Source organism: Coregonus clupeaformis, unplaced genomic scaffold, assembly GCF_020615455.1.
Source record: "Coregonus clupeaformis isolate EN_2021a unplaced genomic scaffold, ASM2061545v1 scaf0007, whole genome shotgun sequence".
In the NCBI taxonomy this organism is placed as follows: domain Eukaryota; kingdom Metazoa; phylum Chordata; class Actinopteri; order Salmoniformes; family Salmonidae; genus Coregonus; species Coregonus clupeaformis.
The window spans coordinates 1122472-1146029 of NW_025533462.1; the positions used below are offsets into that span (position 1 = coordinate 1122472).

Below are 23558 nucleotides of genomic sequence, written 5' to 3' on the forward strand. Positions count from 1 at the left end.
GCACTGCAGTGCTAGCTGTAGCTTATGCTTTCAGTACTAGATTAATTCTCTGATCCTTTGATTAGGTGGACAACATGTCAGTTAATTCTGCAAGAGCTCTGATAGGTTGGAGGACGTCCTCCGGAAGTCGTCAGAATTATTGTGTAAGTCGATGGGAGGGGGTGAGAACCAAGAGCCTCCTAGGTTTTGCATTGAAGTCAATGTACCCAAAGGAGGACGGAAAATAGCTGTCCTCCGCTTACACCATGGTGCTAACCCAGAGTGCTGTTGAGGCTACTGTAGACCTTCATTGCAAAACAGTTTTTTTTATCAGTTATTTGATGACGTGTATATATTTAGTATAGTTTTATCTAAAAAGGATAACTGTTTTCATGTTTAACTATTTAAATTTTTATGAAATTCACTGAGTAGGATGGTCCTCCCCTTCCTCCTCTGAGGAGCCTCCACTGGGGGAGATGAAAGGGAGGAGACAGGTTAACCCCTAGATTTGATTGACGAACCGGTGCATCAATCTAAGTAACATAATAGAAAAATCCCCATCAAAATCTGTCAGTTTAAGCTAGAAATATGTTTATTTTGCATTGGATGCGTCTCAATCTTCCGCGTCCGCCAATGTCGCAGTTCCGCATCTGTGGTGAAAGGTGGCAGAGCTGGAGAAGTGTTTGTCAGACCATGAGACATCCTGAAAATCAGACTTTTCACGACAACGTGTGTAGCGTCCGAACGGTTTACAAACTATTATGGAACGGGGAGACTTTCACAAAGATGATGGTGGTCTCCGTTTTGCTCTACAACCCCCACAAGTGTCAGGGGACTCGTCTGAAGTCGGTACTGTCGATGTGCCAACTTCTGTTTGTAGCGTCATAACCGTATGGGCTACAAACTAATGTGAACCCACTGTGGAAAGGGGAGATTCTCACGGTGGTCTCCGTTTTGCTCTACGACCCCCACAAGTGTCACCGGACTCATGGAAGAATGAAGGTCGTTTTGTGCCAAACCAAATTATGTATTATGAATGTGTTATTTAATGCGTTTCTTTGGGCTATAGTAACGGCCAAATGCAATATTTTTTCAAATCATTTTTTTATATATATTTTTTATACCTAAAGCCGTCCTAAAATTCTAAATCAAATAGCTAAATGATCCATAGTATGTCCATCTTAAAACAATTCCATATGTCAGCTTAGCACCCAATCCCACCCCCCCTTCCCCGAACGGCTTAGACTTTTAAGAATTAAAGAAAGTTCTTTAAGCCTTGAAACAATTGAGAAATGGGTTGTGTATGTGTGCCATTCAGAGGGTGACAAGGCACAATATTTAAGTGCCTTTGAACGGGGCATGGTAGTAGGTGCCAGGCGCACCGGTTTGTGTCAAGAAGTGCAACGCTGCTGGGTTTTTCCACGCTTAACAGTTTCCCGTGTGTATCAACAATGGTCCACCACCCAAAGGACATCCAGCCAACTTGACAAAACTGTGGAAAGCATTGGAGTCAACATGGGCCAGAAACTCTGTAGAATGCTATCGACACCTTGTAGAGTCCATGCCCGACGGGGCGAGGGGAGGAGGAAACTAATTATTAAGAAAGTGTTCCTAATGTTCGGTATACTCAGTGTACATACGCTCACACACACAAAACACACACACACGCACACACACACACACACACACACACACACACACACACACACACAGACACACTTTGACACTCTTCACATACACTGCTGCTACTCTGTTTATAATCTATCCTGATTGCCTAGTCACTTTTACCCCTACCTACATGTACATATTACCTCAATTACCTCAACTACTTCGTACCCCTGCACATTGACTCGGTACTGGTACTCCTTGTACCTAGCCTCGTTATTGTCCTTAAAAGTCTTTAAAAGGGGCAATTGGGGATTAAAGGAAAACAGTTTAACATAGCTCATGAGGCATTTATAAGTTATATTCTTGAAGAATCAATGGGGCTATTTATAATTTATAAGTCCAAAAATGGATGTACCAATCACGGATTGCCCCTTTAAGTCGTTGTGCCTCTTTCCCAGGAAATCACCATAATGCATTTAATTTTTGTAATAGTTAAATAACTATTAAACCCGTGGGTGCAATGTTCGTAACTTTGAAAAATGAATGCGTGAGAGATAGAACAGCTATTCAACTGTAAATGAATAACAAGCTCAAGGTGTATACAGTCATAGGAGCACCAGAGGGTGGTATTTGGACGCGCTGCACACACAATGCACTAATTATTAATTCGTTCTATGGAGATAAGCTCGTACTCACCTCTAGATGCTTACTCTACATACTTTTTAAACATTTATTCAAACTTTATTTTAACCAGGAAATACCCTTGAGGTTAGAAACGCCTTTAATGAGGGTGACCTGAGATTTAAATATTGAATAAGATAAATATACAGTTCCAGTCAGATGTTTGGACACACCTACTCATTCCAGGGTTTTTCTTTATTTGTACTATTTTCTACATTGTAGAATAATAGTGAAGACATCAAAACTATGAAATAACACATATGGAATCATGTAGTAACCAAAAAAGTGTTAAACCAATCCAAATATATTTTAGATTTTAGATTCTTCAAAGTAGCCACCCTTTGCCTTGATGACAGCTTTCCACAGTCTTGGCATTGTCTCAACCAAATTCATGAGGTAGTCACCTGGAATGCATTTCAATTAACAGGTGTGCCTTGTTAAAAGTTAATTTGGGGAATTTCTTTCCTTCTTAATGCATTTGAGCCAATCAGTTGTGTTGGGACAAGGTAGGGGTGGTATACAGAAGATAGCCATATTTGGTAAAATACCAAGTCCATATTATGGCAAGAACAGCTCAAATAATCAAAGAGGAACGACAGTCCATCATTACTTTAAGACATGAAGGTCAGTCAATCCGGAAAAGATGAAGAACTTTGAAAGTTTCTTCAACTGCAGTCGCAAAAACCATCAAGTGCTATGATGAAACTGGCTCTCATAAGGAACGCTACAGGAATGGAAGACCCAGAGTTACCTCTGCTGCAGAGAATAAGTTCATTAGAGTTACCAGCTTCAGAAATTGCAGCCCAAATAAGTGCTTCACAGAGTTCAAGAAACAAACACATCTCAACATCAGCTGTTCAGGGGAGACTGCGTGAATCAGGCCTTCATTGTTGAATTGCTGCAAAGAAACCACTACTAAAGGACACCAATAAGAAGAAGAGACTTGCTTGAGCCAAGAAACACGAGCAATTGACATTAGACCGATGGAAATGTGTCATTTGGTCTGGAGTCCAAATTTGAGATTTTTGGTTCCAAGCGTTGTGTCTTTGTGAGATGCAGTGTAGGTGAACGGATGATCTCCGCATGTGTAGTTCCCACAGTGAAGCATGGAGAAGGAGGTGTGATGGTGTGGGGGTGCTTTGCTAGTGACACTGTCTGTGATTTATTTAGAATTCAAGGCACACTTAACCAGCATGGCTACCACAGCATTCTGCAGCGATGCGCCATCACCTCTGATTTGGGCTTAGTGGGACAATAATTATATTTTCAACAGGACAATGACACAGCACACCTCCAGGCTGTGTAAGGGCTATTTGACCAAGAAGGAGAGTGATGGAGTGCTGCATCAGATGACCTGGCCTCCACAATCCCCGACCTCAACCCAATTGAGATGGTTTTGGATGAGCTGGACCGCAGAGTGAAGGAAAAGCAGCCAACAAGTGCTCAGCATATGTGGGAATTCCTTCAAGACTGTTGGAAATAGTAATATAGTAGTATATCTAAAACCAAATTATGTACAGTGAGGGAAAAAAGTATTTGATCCCCTGCTGATTTTGTAAGTTTGCCCACTGACAAAGACATGATCAGTCTATAATTTTAATGATAGGTTTATTTGAACAGTGAGAGACAGAATAACAACAAAAGAATCCAGAAAAACGCATGTCAAAAATCTTATAAACTGATTAGCATTTTAATGAGGGAAATAAGTATTTGACCCCCTCTCAATCAGAAAGATTTCTGGCTCCCAGGTGTCTTTTTTACAGGTAACGAGCTGAGATTAGGAGCACACTCTTGAAGGGAGTGCTCCTAATCTCAGTTTGTTACCTGTATAAAAGACACCTGTCCACAGAAGCAATCAATCAGATTCCAAACTCTCCACCATAGCCAAGACCAAAGAGCTCTCCAAGGATGTCAGGGACAAGATTGTAGACATACACAAGGCTGGAATGGGCTACAAGACCATCGGCAAGCAGCTTGGTGAGAAGGTGACAACAGTTGGTGCGATTTTTCGCAAATGGAAGAAACACAAATTAACTGTCAATCACCCTCGGCCTGGGGCTTCATGCAAGATCTCACCTCGTGGAGTTGCAATGATCATGAGAACGGTGAGGAATCAGCCCAGAACTACACGGGAGGATCTTGTTAATGATCTTAAGGCAGCTGGGACCATAGTCACCAAGAAAACAATTGGTAACACACTACGCCGTGAAGGACTGAAATCCTGCAGCGCCCGCAAGGTCCCCCTGCTCAAGAAAGCACATACACAGGCCCGTCTGAAGTTTGCCAATGAACATCTGAATGATTCAGAGGAGAACTGGGTGAAAGTGTTGTGGTCAGATGAGACCAAAATGGAGCTCTTTGGCATCACCTCAACTCGCCGTGTTTGGAGGAGGAGGAATGCTGCTTATGACCCCAAGAACACCATCCCCACCGTCAAACATGAAGGTGGAAACATTATGCTTTGGGGATGTTTTTCTGCTAAGGGGACAGGACAACTTCACCGCATCAAAGGGACGATGGACGGGGCCATGTCCTTCAGCCAGGGCATTGAAAATGGGTCGTGGATGGGTATTCCAGCATGACGATGACCCAAAACACACGGCCAAGTCAACAAAGGAGTGTCTCAAGAAGAAGCACATTAAGGTCCTGGAGTGGCCTAGCCAGTCTCCTGACCTTAATCCCATAGAAAATCTGTGGAGGGAGCTGAAGGTTCGAGTTGCCAAATGTCAGCCTCGAAACCTTAATGGCTTGGAGAAGATCTGCAAAGAGGAGTGGGACAAAATCCCTCCTAAGATGTGTGCAAACCTGGTGGCTAACTACAAGAAACGTCTGACCTCTGTGATTGCCAACAAGGGTTTTGCCACCTAGTACTAAGTCATGTTTTGCAGAGGGGTCAAATACTTATTTCCCTCATTAAAATGCTAATCAATTCATAACATTTTTGACATGTGTTTTCCTGGAATTTTTTGTTGTTATTCTGTCTCTCAATGTTCAAATAAACCTACCATTAAAATTATAGACTGATCATGTCTTTGTCATTGGGCAAACGTACAAAATCAGCAGGGGATCAAATACTTTTTTACCTCACTGTAATCATAGATTGTCTAGTTCATTCATGTATGAGTTCACTGATAGAACATTTCTATTATATTTCTAGTCGTATCTATTATACCAAAGATACACAATACGACACAAGAAATACACAATACGGTACCAGAGATACACAATACGACACCAGAGATACACTATATGGTACCAGAGATACACAATACGGTACCAGAGATACACAATACGACACCAGAGATACACAATACGAAACCAGAGAGACACATAACAGACTGAGCCTTTGTTAACCTTTGCAGTCTTTCCCTGGGGAACGTGATAAACTCAGAAGCCCATTCAGTATCCATATTGGACAGGTAGGAATCTCAGCCTATAGGACATATGTGCGCTCTTTCTCCCAGCACTGATATCTGATCAGGAAACTGTCTAAATGCATGAGGATAGGTCTCCACCCAGTGGCCAAATCCCTACATTGTGGGGAAAAATCGAAAGGAAGGGTGGGCATAAGTGTTGTCTTAAATTGTCCTTTGTAGAACACCTCACTATGGAGACATAGACATGGCTCTCTCAGAATGACTTGGTGAGCTTGGAAAGACCTGACAGTCATTGTTGTATATCAATATGTATCAAACATATTTCTATGTTGTCTAGACATGTCAAGAGGTTCCACTGAATGATGTGATCTGGCCTACTCATGTCATGGGAGGGGACAGAGCTAGTGGAGACACGCAGAACACATCACATTTCCATTTGCACAGCTCACACAGTGGATGCATTTCCATGTAAGCAGCAGTGGCACTTAGGCCTATTTCTAATGAGCTAGTTGAGTTTCCGTACGTTTATGAGAACTCATTCATTTTCACCGTCCCATGCTGCAATAGGAACTACATATTAACAGGGAAAAATCCCCATGACATCAGAACTAGTTACAGCCGGCCACTGGGACCACGTCAGAGACCTCTGGGTGAAATGTGGTGGTGGCTGACAGTGTGGTCCCCATAGCGACAGCCAGGACTGTGGTATCTGGATGGTAGGTAGGAGGCAGGCAGCGTAACTACAGTGGCACAGACAAAACAATTAAAGTCTTGGAGGGAAGACAGTCTCACACACACACACACACCCACATTCACACACACGCACACACACACCCGCACACATTCACACACACGCACACACACACCCGCACACATTCACACACATTCACACACACGCACACACACACCCGCACACATAAAGACACACATTTATAAGTCATATTCTTAAAGAATCAATGGCTATAAATAATTAATTTAAGTCAAAATATTGATGTACCAATTCCGGATTGCCCATTTAACAGGAAGTGTGACAATGCAGGAACAGGGGGGATGAGAATTATCATCTCTCAACTCTCTCACAGTGAAAACATCTACTTTGGCTTTCATCGAATCTGAACGGAGACAAGATAGCTTAGCATGAAGGCTCTTCTCAGCAGGTTGAGACTCGAGGCCTGAAAGTAGTCCAGCAGGAGTCCTGTGTGTGTGATAACAAACCTTGCTTATAACTTTTCTTAATGTTAATATACCTCACCATGAAACATTATGGCTAAATGTGTCATTGTCACAGAGTGCTTGAAACGGACTTGTGATGCAGGTGGTGCAGTCGTTTCAGAAGTAGCTACTGCTGTAAGAAACAGCCAGAAGACGTCTAAAGGGGAAAAAACAGCAAGGCCAACCAGTAAGGAATTACAATGTCAGGAAAGTGTCATCACCCACTCTGAGGTGAGAAGATTGCAGACATTTTCAAAAGAATCATATAACACAAGAGAAATGTCCTAGGTTGTCTGTGATTTAATAAAACCATGACAAAGGCCAATCTCATTGGCTCCCACAAATAGAGGCAACCTTCTAGGGTGCGTCCCAAATGGTACCAATATTCTCTACATAGTGCACTAGTTTTGACCAGAGCCCAGGACCCTGGTCAAAAGGAGTGCACTGTATAGGGAACAAGGTGCCATGTGGGACACATCCTACAGAGGACAGCCTGCTCTCATACTGTGAAGTTTACCAGAAAGATGAAATAAACTTTTCCAAGACTAAACCAGAAAATAAAACAAGTTATTTTCCATATGTCACAATTCCTGCAGTGTATTGACAGTGAATCCAACGTCAAGGGAGATAGGATGTGTCAAACATCCCCCAGAGCCCTGGTCACCTGTCATAGCCTTGGTCTGTGTTCCAAATGGCACCCTTTCCCCTTCTCAGCCTATGTTACCCTCCAGTCCCTCGACTTCTTGGCGCTGACGGAAACATGGATTACCACTGAAAACACTGCTACTCCTACTGCTCTCTCCTCGTCTGACCATGTGTTCTCGCATACCCCGAGAGCATCTGGTCAGCGGGGTGGTGGCACAGGAATCCTCATCTCTCACAAGTGGACATTCTCTATTTTTCCCCTGACCCATATGTCTATCTCCTCATTTGAATTCCATGCTGTCACAGTCACTAGCCCATTTAAGCTTAACATCCTTGTCATTTATCGCCCTCCAGGTTCCCTTGGAGAGTTCATCAATGAGCTTGACGCCTTGATAAGTTCCTTTCCTGAGGATGGCTCACCCCTCACAGTTCTGGGGGACTTCAACCTCCCTACGTCTACCTTTGACTCATTTCTCTCTGCCTCCTTCTTTCCACTCCTCTCCTCTTTTGACCTCACCCTCTCACCGTCCCCCCCTACTCACAAGGCAGGCAATACGCTTGACCTCATCTTTACTAGATGCTGTTCTTATACTAATCTCACTGCAACTCCCCTCCATGTCTCCGACCACTACTTTGTATCCTTTTCTCACTCGCTCACCTCCAACACTACTCACTCTGCCCCTACTCAGATGGTAATGCGCCGTCGCAACCTTCGCTCTCTCTCTCCCGCTACTCTCTCCTCTTCCATCCTATCATATCTTCCCACTGCTCAATTCTTCTCCCTCCAATCTCCTGATTCTGCCTCCTCAACCCTCCTCTCCTCCCTTTCTGCATCCTTTGACTCTCTATGTCCCCTATCCTCCCGGCCGGCTCGGTCCTCCCCTCCAGCTCAGTGGCTTGATGACTCATTGCGAGCTCACAGAACAGGGCTCCGGGCAGCCGAGCGGAAATGGAGGAAAACTAGACTAATTGCGACCTGGCATATTTTCACTCCCTCCTCTCTACATTTTCTTCATCTGTTTCTGCTGCTAAAGCCACTTTCTACCACTCTAAATTTCAAGTATCTGCCTCTAACCCTAGGAAGCTCTTTGCCACCTTCTCCTCCCTGCTGAATACTCCTCCCCCTCCCCCCCTCCTCCCTCTCTGTGGATGACTTCGTCAACCATTTTGAAAAGAAGGTTGACGACATCCGATCCTCGTTTGTTAAGTCAAATGACACTGCTGGTCCTGCTCACACTGCCCTACCCTATGCTTTGACTTCTTTCTCCCCTATCTCTCCAGATAAAATCTTGCGACTTGTGACGGCTGGCCGCCCAACAACCTGCCCGCTTGACCCTATCCCCTCCTCTCTTCTCCAGACCATCTCCGGTGACCTTCTCCCTTACCTCACCTCGCTCATCAACTCATCCTTGACCGCTGGCTATGTCCCTTCCGTCTTCAAGAGAGCGAGAGTTGCACCCCTTCTCAAAAAACCAACACTCGATCCCTCTGATGTCAACAGCTACAGACCAGTATCCCTTCTTTCTTTTCTCTCCAAAACTCTTGAGCGTGCCGTCTTTAGCCAACTCTCTTGCTATCTCTCTCAGAATGACCTTCTTGAGCCAAACCAGTCAAGTTTCAAGACTGGCCATTCAACTGAGAGTGCTCTTCACTGTGTCACGGAGGCTCTTCGCACTGCTAAAGCTAACTCTCTCTCCTCTGCTCTTGTCCTTCTAGACCTGTCTGCTGCCTTTGATACTGTGAACCATCAGATCCTCCTCTCCACCCTCTCTGAGCTGGGCATCTCCGGCGCGGCTCACTCTTGGATTGCGTCCTACCTGACCGGTCGCTCCTACCAAGTGGCGTGGCGAGATGCTGTCTCCACACCACGTGCTCTCACCACTGGTGTCCCCCAGGGCTCAGTTCTAGGCCCTCTCCTATTCTCGCTATACACCAAGTCACTTGGCTCTGTCATATCCTCACATGGCCTCTCCTATCATTGCTACGCAGACGACACACAACTAATCTTCTCCTTTCCCCTTCTGATAACCAGGTGGCGAATCGCATCTCTGCATGTCTGGCAGACATATCAGTGTGGATGACGGATCACCACCTCAAGCTGAACCTTGGCAAGACGGAGCTGCTCTTCCTCCCGGGGAAGGACTGCCCGTTCCATGATCTCGCCATCACGGTTGACAACTCTGTTGTGTCCTCCTCCCAGAGTGCGAAGAGCCTTGGCGTGACCCTGGACAACACCCTGTCGTTCTCCGCTAACATCAAGGCGGTTACCCGATCCTGTAGGTTCATGCTCTACAACATTCGGAGAGTACGACCCTGCCTTACACAGGAAGCGGCACAGGTCCTAATCCAGGGACTTGTCATCTCCCGTCTGGATTACTGCAACTCGCTGTTGGCTGGGCTCCCTGCCTGTGCCATTAAACCCCTACAACTCATCCAGAATGCCGCAGCCCGTCTGGTGTTCAACCTTCCCAAGTTCTCTCACTTCTCCCCGCTCCTCCGCACACTCCAATGGCTTCCAGTTGAAGCTCGCATCTGCTACAAGACCACGGTGCTTGCCTACGGAGCTGTGAGGGGAACGGCACCTCCGTACCTTCAGGCTCTGATCAGTCCCTACACCCAAACGAGGGCATTGCGTTCATCCACCTCTGGCCTGCTGGCCCCCCTACCTCTGCGGAAGCACAGTTCCCGCTCAGCCCAGTCAAAACTGTTCACTGCACAGTGCATGACTTTTAACCAGATTCCTATGGGCCGTGAAAATATTCACCCCCTTGGCTTTTTCCACATTAAAATTGATTAAATTGATTTTTTTTGTCACTGGTCTACACACAATACCCCATAATGTCAAAGTGGAATTATTTAAAAAAAAACATTCTTCACAAATTAATAAAAAATGAAAAACTGAAATGTCTTGAGTCAATAAGTATTCAATCCCTTTGTTATGGCAAGCCTTAATAAGTTCAGGAGTAGACATTTGCTAAACAAGTCACCTAAGTAGTGTTTAACATGATTTTTCAATGACTACCTCATTTATGTACCCCACACACACATTTATCTGCAAAGTCCCTCAGTCAAGCAGCGAATTTGAAACACTGATTCAACGATGTGGTTGAGGTTAAGGTTATGGGGTCATTTTGATTCAAATAAGTGGGTGCTATCTAGAACCTTAAAGGGTTCTTCGGCTGTCCCCATAGAATAACCCTTTGAAGAACACTTTATGGTTCCAGGTAGAACACATTTGGTTCCAGGAATATTTTTTTTGGGTTCCATATAGAACCTTTTAAACAGAGGGTTTTACATGGAACCCAAAAGGGTTCTACCTGGAACCAAAATGGGTTCTCATATGGGGACAGCCAAATAACACTTTTGGAACCCTTTTTCTAAGAGTTAAGTCTGGATCTGTAATCTGTGTGTATTTCAGTACCACAAAGTAGTTATCCATGTCCCCTCCTATCTCCCTAGAGAGACTCTCCAATGTGAGGGTGTCGTCCACACCCAAGGACCTGGTAACCATGGAGGGGCAGAGTGTCACCCTGTACTGTCAAGCCACCTCCCACCCTCCCTCTGTCGTCTGGAGCTGGAGCAGGTTGGATGAGCAGGGTGGCTGGCAGGAAGTGGGCATCAGGTGAGAGCTGACCCTGAGACTGGCAAGGGAGAGTGGGCAGTACATTTAGCTTCCTCTCAGCTCAAGATGGAGAACAGCTCAGTTTGAGGAAATGATGAACGATAATGAGATTTCTTCCATTAGTAGAGAATTACAGCTGATGAGGATGATGTGTGGTAATGGTGGTGTGAGAGTGACAATGTACCAAAATAAAATATAATGTACTGGGATGGTGCCTCTCACATTATCATGTCATTATTCTGGTTTTATAACATTGGATTGCATTTATCAATAGTTTTATATGTTGCCGAACCCTGCTATTCAATGAATGTATCAATATTTGATGCACAGTAGTACTTTATAGCATAGGTTTATAAAGTATTTGATTTTAGTGTAAGCCTGTGGCACATCAATGTCAATACAGTTCAATTGAGTGTTCCTCTTCTTCCCTTAGGCAGTGTGTATGCAGGAGTGACAGGGTTGGTACTGGTTCTCCTTGCCTGGGTCTTACTGCTCTTGGTGCTGCTGTGGTTCTGGAGGCAGCGGGCCAAAGAGAGGGCCGGTCAAGAGACCCTGGCCATCAATAGTGCACCGGCCAAAGGTGAGTGACACTGTCAAGTATACTGCACCATATCAACAGTTCTGCCAAGCCTTCAGCTATACTGTAGAGTAATAATTGTAATATGTAGGCTACTGTAGTTACAGGAAGTAATGGGTTGTTATTTAGCCAACCCAAGTAGAGGCACCTGTGATTCAATCTATGATTCAATTTGTAAATGACCAAAATATAGGACTATAGTAGGTTTCTGAAAAACCTACAATGTTCATTCAGGCATTGTGAGTGTTGGTTTAACATACTGTGATGTATTTTCCATGTACTTCCAGGATTTACTGGACCTGAAAAACCACCAAAGTAAGAGTATGATGAAGAATCATATCTGTGTGTTTTACTTGTGTCTTCCTGTGTATGCGATTATAATTAGCTGATCACTATGTTGATCATGTGTCTGTTGTCATCCACTAGGGGGAGGAGTCAGCCCCAGGCCCAGACTGGGGATGAGGGAGAATTTTACATGAACTGTGGTGAAACCAAACAAGCCTACACCGACCTGTACCCCGCCTACATGACAGGGGATGATACCTACCCCACCTTGGGATGATACCTACGCCACCTTGGGATGATACCTACGCCACCTTGGGATGATACCTACGCCACCTTGGGATGATACCTACGCCACCTTGGGATGATACCTACGCCACCTTGGGATGATACCTACGCCACCTTGGGATGATACCTACACCACCTTGGGATGATACCTACACCACCTTGGCATGATACCTACACCACCTTGGCATGATACCTACACCTTGTCGTGAGAGAGGGTGATGGGACTTACCCAAGGACAGGAACAACATATGCATATGTGACATGAATGTAACACTAAAATAGCCTGCTTGATAAACCACATACTGTAGATAACAGAAGAGATACATCCCCCTTTGCTCACTCTAAAACAATGTGGGGCAGCTTCCCAGACACAGATTAAACCTAGTCCTGGACTTAAAAACTATTTCAAGAGATACGCCATTGACCATGCTTTTTCATCCAGGACTATGTTAAATTGGTGTCAGAGAAACTGGCCTTAAGAGAGTTCGAGTTTGTTTAATATTTGAAGAGAATCTAGATTTGACTTGTAAAAAAGTAAAGAGGTTTGAAAAGTGTTATTTTTCTTGTTTGTCTTCACTCATTTGCAAGACGCTGATAGTGATCTTTCTCAGAATCTTTTAACGGAAGCCTTGAATAAAACATTTATTGTGAAACAAAAAAACAGGTATTTCAATAACAATATATCTGTTATATAATATTTACATTTGAGAATGCAGTACAGCGTGCTACACAACACATTTTAATTGCATCCCAAACATAGAGTTACAGTTACTGCAACATTTATACCAGAGGTCCATTAACTTTATAACCCACTCATCTCTGTTAATACTTCAGTAGCTGGCAGTTGAGAAGTCATCAAGTTCATCACATGGTTACCAGCCTTGTAAAAGGACTGTGAAGCTTGTTATTCCCTCATTCTTTACAATAACTAGCTTTAACAATAATTGCAATGCATCACATATTTTTTAAAGTCTGGTAACACTTTATTTGGATAGTCTGTAAACCATCTACAGATGGACTCTCTACAGACTATCACTAACATTTCAACTATCTTCTAACCCCTAACCCTTATCCCAACCCTAACCTTAACCCAACCCTTATTCTAACCCTAACCCTAACCTTAGCAAGCAGTTGCTTGTCAACAAATAGTGTGTTGATAGTATGACCTCTCTGTAGAGCATCTACAAATGGACTATCTGGACTATCCAAATAAAGTGTGACCGAAAGTACTTCTGGGCTCCCAGTATTTATTTTGCAATCTTACAAATTTGCATTAACAAATACAATTTCACAGCGCACCACACGTGAGAGTAGGCTAAAAGACTCTGTAGTCTAAAATCATAGTAATTCTACATAGCTTGTTTGGCAATTACAGTTTCAGTTCATTACAAAGATTTGCTTATCTCAACATTCATGAACTTTACGGACAGCCAACATCCTGAAAAGCTCATTGTTATTAATATGTGTCCATATTAGACGATCAAGACAGAGGAAATTGTAATTCCTTGCTCATGACTAGCTGTTGTTCAGCACAGAATTTAGAAGGCTCCAACAGCGATAGGACTATCCGAGTAAATGAACCATATCTATTTGATAGATTAATTATTAATGACTCATTATTACACCCTGAAACTGTGTGAAATGTGTTAGAATGTGTGAGCGTAGGACCAGTAAAGATTATGACATTGTGTTACTATTTAACAATGTGAGTAAGAATTAGGCCAGACAACAAAGGACAAGGAGAACTATTTTATCAAACGATCTAGTCTAGTGGCTTGGGACTGAGTTCATAGAGCTATTGTGCTATCATTTATAGAAGCTCCAGTTCCCTATGAAACTTCAGATTTTCTCCTCTGATTACACTAGAAGAACAGGAAGAAACAGAGGTGATGAAATTGAAGTCACAAGTCTGTCACAAGAACAAAGTGTAAGATACGTTGTGAGATCCAATGTACAGTACAACTGAAAAGTGAAAACAAAGAATCAATGGTCCAAAGACTCCTGAAAGCATATATTATAGCTGGCACAGTGGCCAGGAAAAAATCCCTACAGGGAAGAAATCTACAGAGGAACCATACTCTGGGTGGGGCTGTGTGGTGTTGCATCTGTTCATGTGAATGTGTCTGAATGAACATGAGGCTACATAACAGATTGCATGTTCTGCACTATGTGTGCATTGTCAGGTGTGGGTGTGATGAGATGAAGCATCCTGAGGATGTGGTCACTATCAACAGTCAGCATTAGCATTAGCCACAATGTTTACAATACAATGTTAGCTAGAGATTTAAATCTCAAGCTGCTGCTGCTCGCTATGGAGCCGCTGGCTCACATTTACATTTACATTTTCGTCATTTAGCAGACGCTCTTATCCAGAGCGACTTACAAATTGGTGCATTCACCTTATGATAGCCAGTGGGACAACCACTTTACAATATATCAAAAAAATTTTGGGGGGGGGGGGGGAGGGTAGAAGGATTACTTTTATCCTATCCCAGGTATTCCTTAAAGAGGTGGGGTTTCAAGTGTCTCCGGAAGGTGGTGAGTGACTCCGCTGTCCTGGCGTCGTGAGGGAGCTTGTTCCACCATTGGGGTGCCAGAGCAGCGAACAGTTTTGACTGGGCTGAGCTGGAACTGTGCTTCCGCAGAGGTAGGGGGGCCAGCAGGCCAGAGGTGGATGAACGCAATGCCCTCGTTTGGGTGTAGGGACTGATCAGAGCCTGAAGGTACGGAGGTGCCGTTCCCCTCACAGCTCCGTAGGCAAGCACCATGGTCTTGTAGCAGATGCGGGCTTCAACTGGAAGCCAGTGGAGTGTGCGGAGGAGCGGGGTGACGTGAGAGAACTTGGGAAGGTTGAACACCAGACGGGCTGCAGCGTTCTGGATGAGTTGTAGGGGTTTAATGGCACAGGCAGGGAGCCCAGCCAACAGCGAGTTGCAGTAATCCAGACAGGAGATGACAAGTGCCTGGATTAGGACCTGTGCCGCTTCCTGTGTAAGGTAGGGTCGTACTCTGTGAATGTTGTAGCGCATGAACCTACAGGATCGGGTCACCGCTTTGATGTTAGCGGAGAACGACAGGGTGTTGTCCAGGGTCATGCCAAGGTTCTTTGCACTCTGGGAGGAGGACACAACGGAGTTGTCAACAATGATGGCGAGATCATGGAGCGGGCAGTCCTTCCCCGGGAGGAAAAGCAGCTCCGTCTTGCCAAGGTTCAGCTTGAGGTGGTGATCCGTCATCCACACTGATATGTCTGCCAGACATGCAGAGATGTGATTCGCCACCTGGTTATCAGAAGGGGGAAAGGAGAAGATTAATTGTGTGTCGTCTGCGTAGCAATGATAGGAGAGACCATGTGAGGATATGACAGAGCCAAGTGACTTGGTGTATAGAGAGAATAGGAGAGGGACTAGAACTGAGCCCTGGGGGACACCAGTGGTGAGAGCACGTGGTGCGGAGACAGATTCGCGCCATGCCACCTGGTAGGAGCAACCTGTAAGGTAGGACGCAATCCAAGAGTGAGCCACGCCGGAGATGCCCAACTCGGAGAGGGTGGAGAGGAGGATCTGATGGTTCACAGTATCAAAGGCAGCAGATAGGTCTAGAAGGATGAGAGCAGAGGAGAGAGAGTTAGCTTTAGAAGTGCGGAGAGCCTCCGTGACACAGAGAAGAGCAGTCTCAGTTGAATGACCAGTCTTGAAACCTGACTGGTTTGGATCAAGAAGGTCATTCTGAGAGAGATAACAAGAGAGTTGGCTAAAGACGGCACGCTCAAGAGTTTTGGAGAGAAAAGAAAGAAGGGATACTGGTCTGTAGTTGTTGACATCGGAGGGATCGAGTGTAGGTTTTTGAGAAGGTGTGCAACTCTCGCTCTCTTGAAGACGGAAGGGACATAGCCAGTGGTCAAGGATGAGTTGATGAGCGAGGTGAGGTAAGGGAGAAGGTCTCCGGAAATGGTCTGGAGAAGAGAGGAGGGGATAGGGTCAAGCGGGCAGGTTGTCGCAAGATTTCATCTGGAGAGAGAGGGGAGAAAGAAGTCAAAGCACATAGGGTAGGGCAGTGTGAGCAGGACCAGCGGTGTCATTTGACTTAATAAATGAGGATTGGATGTCATCAACCTTCTTTACCAAAATGGTTGACGAAGTAATCCAAAGAGAGGGAGGAGGGAGGGGGAGGAGGAGGAGGATTCAGCAGGGAGGAGAAGGTGGCAAAGAGCTTCCTAGGGTTAGAGGCAGAGGCTTGAAATTTAGAGGGGTAGAAAGTGGCTTTAGCAGCAGAAACAGAGGAAGAAAATGTAGAGAGGAGGGAGTGAAAAGATGACAGGTCGGCAGGGAGTCTAGTTTTCCTCCATTTACGCTCGGCTGCCCGGAGCCCTGTTCTGTGAGCTCGCAATGAGTCGTCAAGCCATGGAGCAGGAGTGGAGGACCGAGCCGGCCGGGAGGATAGGGGACATAGAGAGTCAAAAGATGCAGAAAGGGAGGAGAGGAGGATTGAGGAGGCAGAATCAGGAGATTGGAGGGAGAAGGATTGAGCAGAGGGAAGAGATGATAGGATGGAAGAGGAGAGAGTAGCGGGAGAGAGAGAGCAAAGGTCGCGACGGTGCATTACCATCTGAGTAGGGGCAGAGTGAGTAGTGTTGGAGGAGAGCGAGAGAGAAAAGGATACAAAGTAGTGGTCGGAGACTTGGAGGGGGAGTTGCAGTGAGATTAGTAGAAGAACAGCATCTAGAAAGATGAGGTCATGCGTATTGCATGCCTTGTGAGTAGGGGGAGACGGTGAGAGGGTGAGGTCAAAAGAGGAGAGGAGTGGAAAGAAGGAGGCAGAGAGAAATGAGTCAAAGGTAGACGTAGGGAGGTTAAAGTCACCCAGAACTGTGAGGGGTGAGCCATCCTCAGGAAAGGAACTTATCAAGGCGTCAAGCTCATTGATGAACTCTGCAAGGGAACCTGGAGGGCGATAATTGATAAGGATGTTAAGCTTGAATGGGCTAGTGACTGTGACAGCATGGAATTCAAATGAGGAGATAGACAGATGGGTCAGGGGAAAAAGAGAGAATGTCCACTTGGGAGAGATGAGGATTCCTGTGCCACCACCCCGCTGACCAGATGCTCTCGGGGTATGCGAGAACACATGGTCAGACGAGGAGAGAGCAGTAGGAGTAGCAGTGTTTTCTGTGGTAATCCATGTTTCCATCAGCGACAAGATGTCGAGGGACTGGAGGGTAGCATAGGCTGAGATGAACTCTGCCTTGTTGGCCGCAGAACGGCAGTTCCAGAGGCTGCCAGAGACCTGGAACTCCACGTGGGTCGTGCGTGCAGGGACCACCAGGTTAGAGAGGCAGCAGCCATGCGGTGTGAGGCGTTTGTATGGCCTGTGCAGAGAGGAGAGAACAGGGATAGACAGACAAATAGTTGACAGGCTACAGAAAAGGCTACACTAATGCAAAGGAGATCGGAATGAAATTAACTAAACATCTGGGGAAATGAGGCCTCCCTCACTAACCTTTCACTGAAACACACATTCTTGCACTCCACCATAGAAATTTGTGTGATGGTTGTTTCCGGTCATCCTTTGCCCCTCCCCAACTTTTTCAGATGGTCCTTGATGTACAGGAAGAACTTCCTGGTGGCGAAGCAGTAGACCACAGGGTCCAGGAGGCAGTTGAGCCCCATCAGCATCAAGGTGACCTGGTGGGCGTCGTTAAGCCACTGCCTGGTCCGCTGGTCCCAGTCCATACTGCCCCAGCCCTCCTTGATCTCCAGTACAGCCAGAGTCCAGGGGCCCTGCACCACGTGGTGGGGGAGGAAGCACACCACAAACACCCCCACCACGGCACACAGCATCTGCAGGGCCTGGCCCTTCACCCCCCGGGGCATGTATGAACTAGAGCCCCGAGTCTGGATAGGGGACTGGGCGAGCAGGGCCCGGGAGATGAGCAGGTTACAGACTACTACTACGAAGAAGACCAATACGAAGCACACCACGATGATGAGGTGGGTGGCGGCCACCGCCGCCACTACAATCTACAACCTTGCCCCCCTTCTTGGCTTGACAAATTCTTTGATGAGTGTGTTGATGGGTATGGTTTGGATACACAAAGACAGTGTGTTCATGGTGTGTCACATGTAGTGCAGTCAGGTTAGAGGTTTATGGGGTCAAACCTTTCAACAGAGGGTTCTACGTGGAACCCAAAAGGGTTCTACCTGGAACCAAAAAGGGTTGTCCTATTGGAAGCCTTTTCTAAGAGTTAAATCTGGATCTGTAATCTGTGTGTATTTCAGTACCACAAAGTAGTTCTCCATGTCCCCTCCTATCTCCCTAGAGAGACTCTCCAATGTGAGGGTGTGGTCCACACCCAAGGACCTGGTAACCAGGGAGGGGCAGAGTGTCACCCTGTACTGTCAAGCCACCTACCACCCTCCCTCTGTCGTCTTTGTAAATAATCAAAATATAGGACTATAGTAGGTTTCTGAAAAGCCTACAATGTTCATTCAGGCAATGTGAGTGTTGGTTGAATTTACTGTGATGTATTTTCCATGTACTTCCAGGATTTACTGGACCTGAAAAACCACCAAAGTAAGAGTATGATGAAGAATCATATCTGTGTGTTTTACTCGTGTCTTCCTGTGTATGAGATTATAATTAGCTGATCACTATGTTGATCATGTGTCTGTTGTCATCCACTAGGGGGAGGAGTCAGCCCCAGGCCCAGGCTGGGTATAAGGGAGAAGTCTACATGAACTGTGATGAAACCAACCAAGCCTACACCGACCTGTATCCCGCCTACACAACAGGGGATGATACCTACCCCACCTTGGGATGATACCTACACCACCTTGGGATGATACTACACCACCTTGGGATGATACCTACACCACCTTGGGATGATACCTACACCTTGGCATGAGAGAGGGTGATGGGACTTACCCAATGACAGGAACAACATATGCATATGTGACATGAATGTAACACTAAAATAGCCTGCTTGATAAACCACATACTGTAGATAACAGAAGAGATACATCCTCCTTTGCTCACTCTAAAACACTGTGGGGCAGTTTCCCAGACACAGATTAAACCTAGTCCTGGACTTAAAAACTATTTCAAGAGATACTCCATTGACCATGCTTTTTCGTCCAGGACTATGTTAAATTGGTGTCAGAGAAACTGGCCTTAAGAGAGTTAGAGTTTGTTTAATATTTGAAGGGAATCTAGATTTGACTTGTAAAAAAGTAAAGAGGTTTGAAAAGTGTTATTTTTCTTGTTTGTCTTCACTCATTTGCAAGATGCTGATAGTGATCTTTCTCAGAATCTTTTAACGGAAGCCTTGAATAAAACATTTATTGTGAAACAAAAAACAGGTATTTCAATAACAATATATCTGTTATATCAGATTTACATTTGAGAATGCAGTACAGCGTGCTACACAACACATTTTAATTGCATCGAAAACATAGAGTTACAGTTACTGCAACATTTATACCAGAGGTCCATTAACTTTATAACCCACTCATCTCTGTTAATACTTCAGTAGCTGGCAGTTGAGAAGTCATCAAGTTCATCACATGGTTACCAGCCTTGTAAAAGGACTGTGAAGCTTGTTATTCCCTCATTCTTTACAATAACTAGCTTTAACAATAATTGCAATGCATCACATATTTTTTAAAGTCTGGTAACACTTTATTTGGATAGTCTGTAAACCATCTACAGATGGACTCTCTACAGACTATCACTAACATTTCAACTATCTACTAACCCCTAACCCTAATCTTAACCCTAACCCTTATCCCAACCCTAACCTTAACCCAACCCTTATTCTAACCCTAACCCTAACCTTAGCAAGCAGTTGCTTGTCAACAAATAGTGTGTTGATAGTATGACCTCTCTGTAGAGCATCTACAAATGGACTATCTGGACTATCCAAATAAAGTGTGACCGAAAGTACTTCTGGGCTCCCAGTATTTCTTTTGCAATCCTCCAAAATTGCAAAACAAATACAATTTCACATTGTACCACAGGTGAGAGTATGCTAAAATACTCTGTAGGCTAAAATCCATGCAATTCTACATAGCTCGTTTGGCAATTACAATTTCAGTTCATTACAAAGATTTGCTTATCTCAACATGCATGAACTTAAATATGTGTCCATGTTAGGTGCTCAAGACCGAGGAATTTTCAATTCCTTGCTCATGACTAGCTGTTGTTCAGCACCGAATTTAGAAGGCTCCAACAGTGATAGGACTATCCGAGTAAATGCACCATCTATTTTATCTAACGATCTAGTCTAGTGGCTTGGGACGGAGTTTATAGAGCTATTGTGCTATCATTTATAGAAGCTCCAGATCCCTATAAAACTTCAGATTTTCTCCTCTAATTACACTAGAAGAACAGGAAGAAACAGAGGTGATGAAATTGAAGTCGCAAGTCTGTCACAAGAACAAAGTGTAAGATACATTGTGAGATACAATGTACAGTACAACTGAAAAGTGAAAACAAAGAATCAATGGTCCAAAGACTCCTGAAAGCACTGATTATAGCTGGCACAGTGGCCAGGAAAAAATCCCTACAGGGAAGAAATCTACAGAGGAACCATACTCTGGGTGGGGCTGTGTGGTGTTGCATCTGTTCATGTGAATGTGTCTGAATGAACATGAGGCTACATAACAGAGTGCACGTTCTGCACTATGTGTGCATTGTTAGATGTGGGTGTGATGGAATGAAGCATCCTGAGGATGTGGTCACTATCAACAGTCAGCATAAGCATTAGCCACAATGTTTACAATACAATGTTAGCTAGAGATTTAAATCTGGAGCTGCTGCTGCTCGCTATGGAGCCGCTGGCTCATAATCTTGCACTCCACCATAGAAATCTGTGTGATGGCTGTTTCCGAGCATCCTTTGCCCCTCCCCAACTTTTTCAGATGGTCCTTGATGTACAGGCGGAACTTCCTGGTGGCGAAGCAGTAAACCACAGGGTCCAGGAGGCAGTTGAGCCCCATCAGCATTAAGGTGACCTGGTGGGCGTCGTTAAGCCACTGCCTGGTCCGCTGGTCCCAGTCCATGCTGCCCCAGCCCTCCTTGATCTCCAGTACAGCCAGAGTCCAGGGGCCCTGGACCACATGGTGGGGGAGGAAGCACACCACAAACACCCCCACCACGGCACACAGCATCTGCAGGGCCTGGCCCTTCACCCCCCGGGGCATGTATGAACTAGAGCCCCGAGTCTGGATAGGGGACTGGGCGAGCAGGGCCCGGGATATGAGCAGGTTACAGACTACTACTACGAAGAAGACCAAGACGAAGCACCCCACGATGATGAGGTGGATGGTGGCCACTGTACGCTTTTCGTCGTCAGTGTTGTGGTGGAAGCCCTCGAAGCAGCGCGACACGTTGCGCTCATCCACCTGGATGCCCGTCTTCAAGAGGTGCGGCACGGACATGGACAGAGTGAGCGTCCAGATAACCATGGTGACAGCCACTCCGCGGCGCCAACGGTCGGACGAGGCGGCATCAAGCGGGCGCGTGATGGCCCAGTAACGGTTGACGCTGATGGCGGCGAGGAAGAGGATGGAGCAGTAGGTGTTGATGAAGAAGAACACGCCGGTGACACGGCACAGGAAGTCGCCGTAGCGCCAGTCGCCGCTGCAGTGGTAGTAGCCAATCCAGAAGGGGAGGGCGCACACGAAGAGGAGGTCGGCCACAGTCAGGTTGGCCATGTAGATGCGGATCTCGTTCATGGCCTTGGCATTGCGCATGCGCCGCAGCACGAACAGCACGTAACTGTTGGCTATCAGCCCAAGGACAAACACAACACCGTAGAACACTGGGAAGAGTGTGTAGCGGAACTCCGAGTCCAGAAAGGTTGTTTTACCGACTGTCGTTAAGTTCACTTTCCTGGACACTGCTAAGTCCTCTGGCATCCCCATGGTGGCCTCCACTGTTGGTTATGCTAAAGAAAGCAACTCCCTCTGTGAGAAAAAGACTTCATATTAGACTCATATTTCAAGAATCACTCTTTAATGTTCACTTTAGTACTACTCTTACTGTAGTCAGTAGGAGAACGTTGGACATGTCTAGTGTCTCTCTCAGGTGAAATGAATAGCTATAGGCCTATCCAGTCTGAGCAGTTGTTGATTCACTGAATCAACTCCTGACAAACACACAAAGTGTGTCACACACCACCATATTTGAGAGTTTCTCAACTTACTGTAAATGTAAATCAAATGCAGTTGTATCTATAGAAACCAAAAAACACACCTATCATAACAGTCAGCTATGACACATACAGGAATTGTCTTACAACACTTGTGTCACCAGCCTTTTCTGGTCTGCTTTCAAGAAGCAACACTTGCCGCGTTCACATGCTAGTCAGAAGTAGGAAACTCTGAAATGTCCAACTTGCTGATTCGTTGAACGTGGCACATGTAAAACTAGAACTGGAAATGTCAGAGTTTCCTAGTTCCGACTAGCACGTGAACATCAAATCAAATTGTATTTGCCACATGCGCCGAATAGAACAGGTGTAAACCTTAAAGTGAAATGCTTACAGTGAGGGAACAGCCCCGGTACCACTTGCCGCACTGTAGCCAAGAGAACAGTCTATGACTAGGGTGGCTGAAGACGTTGACAATTTTTAGGGCCTTCCTCTGACACCGCCTGGTATACATTCACATTTTTTAAATGTTTAGTCATTTAGCAGACGCTTTTACCCAGAGCGACTTACAGTTAGTGAGTGCATACATTTTCATACTGGCCCCCCGTGGGAATCGAACCCACAACCCTGGCGTTGCAAGCGCCATGCTCTACCAAATGAGCTACACGGGGGGCTATAGAGGTCCTGGATGGCAGGAAGCTTGGCCCCAGTGATGTACTGGGCCTTACGCACTACCCTCTGTAGTGCCATGCGGTCGGAGGCCGAGCAGTTGCCATAACAGGCAGTGATGCAACCAGTCAGGATGCTCTCAATGGTGCAGCTGTATAACTTTTTGAGGATCTTTTCAGTCTCCTGACGGGGAATAGGCTTTGTCGTGCCCTCTTCACGACTGTCTTGGTGTGTTTGGACCATGATAGTTTGTTGATGATGTGGACACCAAGGAACTTGAAGTTCTCAACCTGTTCCACTACAGCCCCATTGATGAGATCCTACCATCGTTAAAGCTGGAATCCTTAATTGGTTTAAACTGCCACATCAATTTGGGGTATTACAACAACAAATAACTTACTGCAAATAACGAACAGTTTTTTCCCTCAAACATCATTGCCCATGTAATAGGACAGCAGAATATGCACT

General features: G+C 45.5%; 1 protein-coding gene across 1 annotated transcript in view; it reads right to left on the minus strand.

Annotated features, from left to right (window-relative positions):
- Positions 1 to 19592: 19592 nt before the first annotated feature.
- The window catches only part of LOC121538978 (platelet-activating factor receptor-like), a 51434-nt gene continuing 47468 nt past the window's right edge, over positions 19593 to 23558 (minus strand). Inside the window, exon 2 of the mRNA XM_045212337.1 lies at positions 19593 to 22236. Within this exon, the coding sequence (XP_045068272.1) occupies positions 21070 to 22194 (1125 nt within the window). The 5' untranslated portion in view covers positions 22195 to 22236 and the 3' untranslated portion in view covers positions 19593 to 21069. The remainder of the gene's footprint in view (positions 22237 to 23558) is intronic.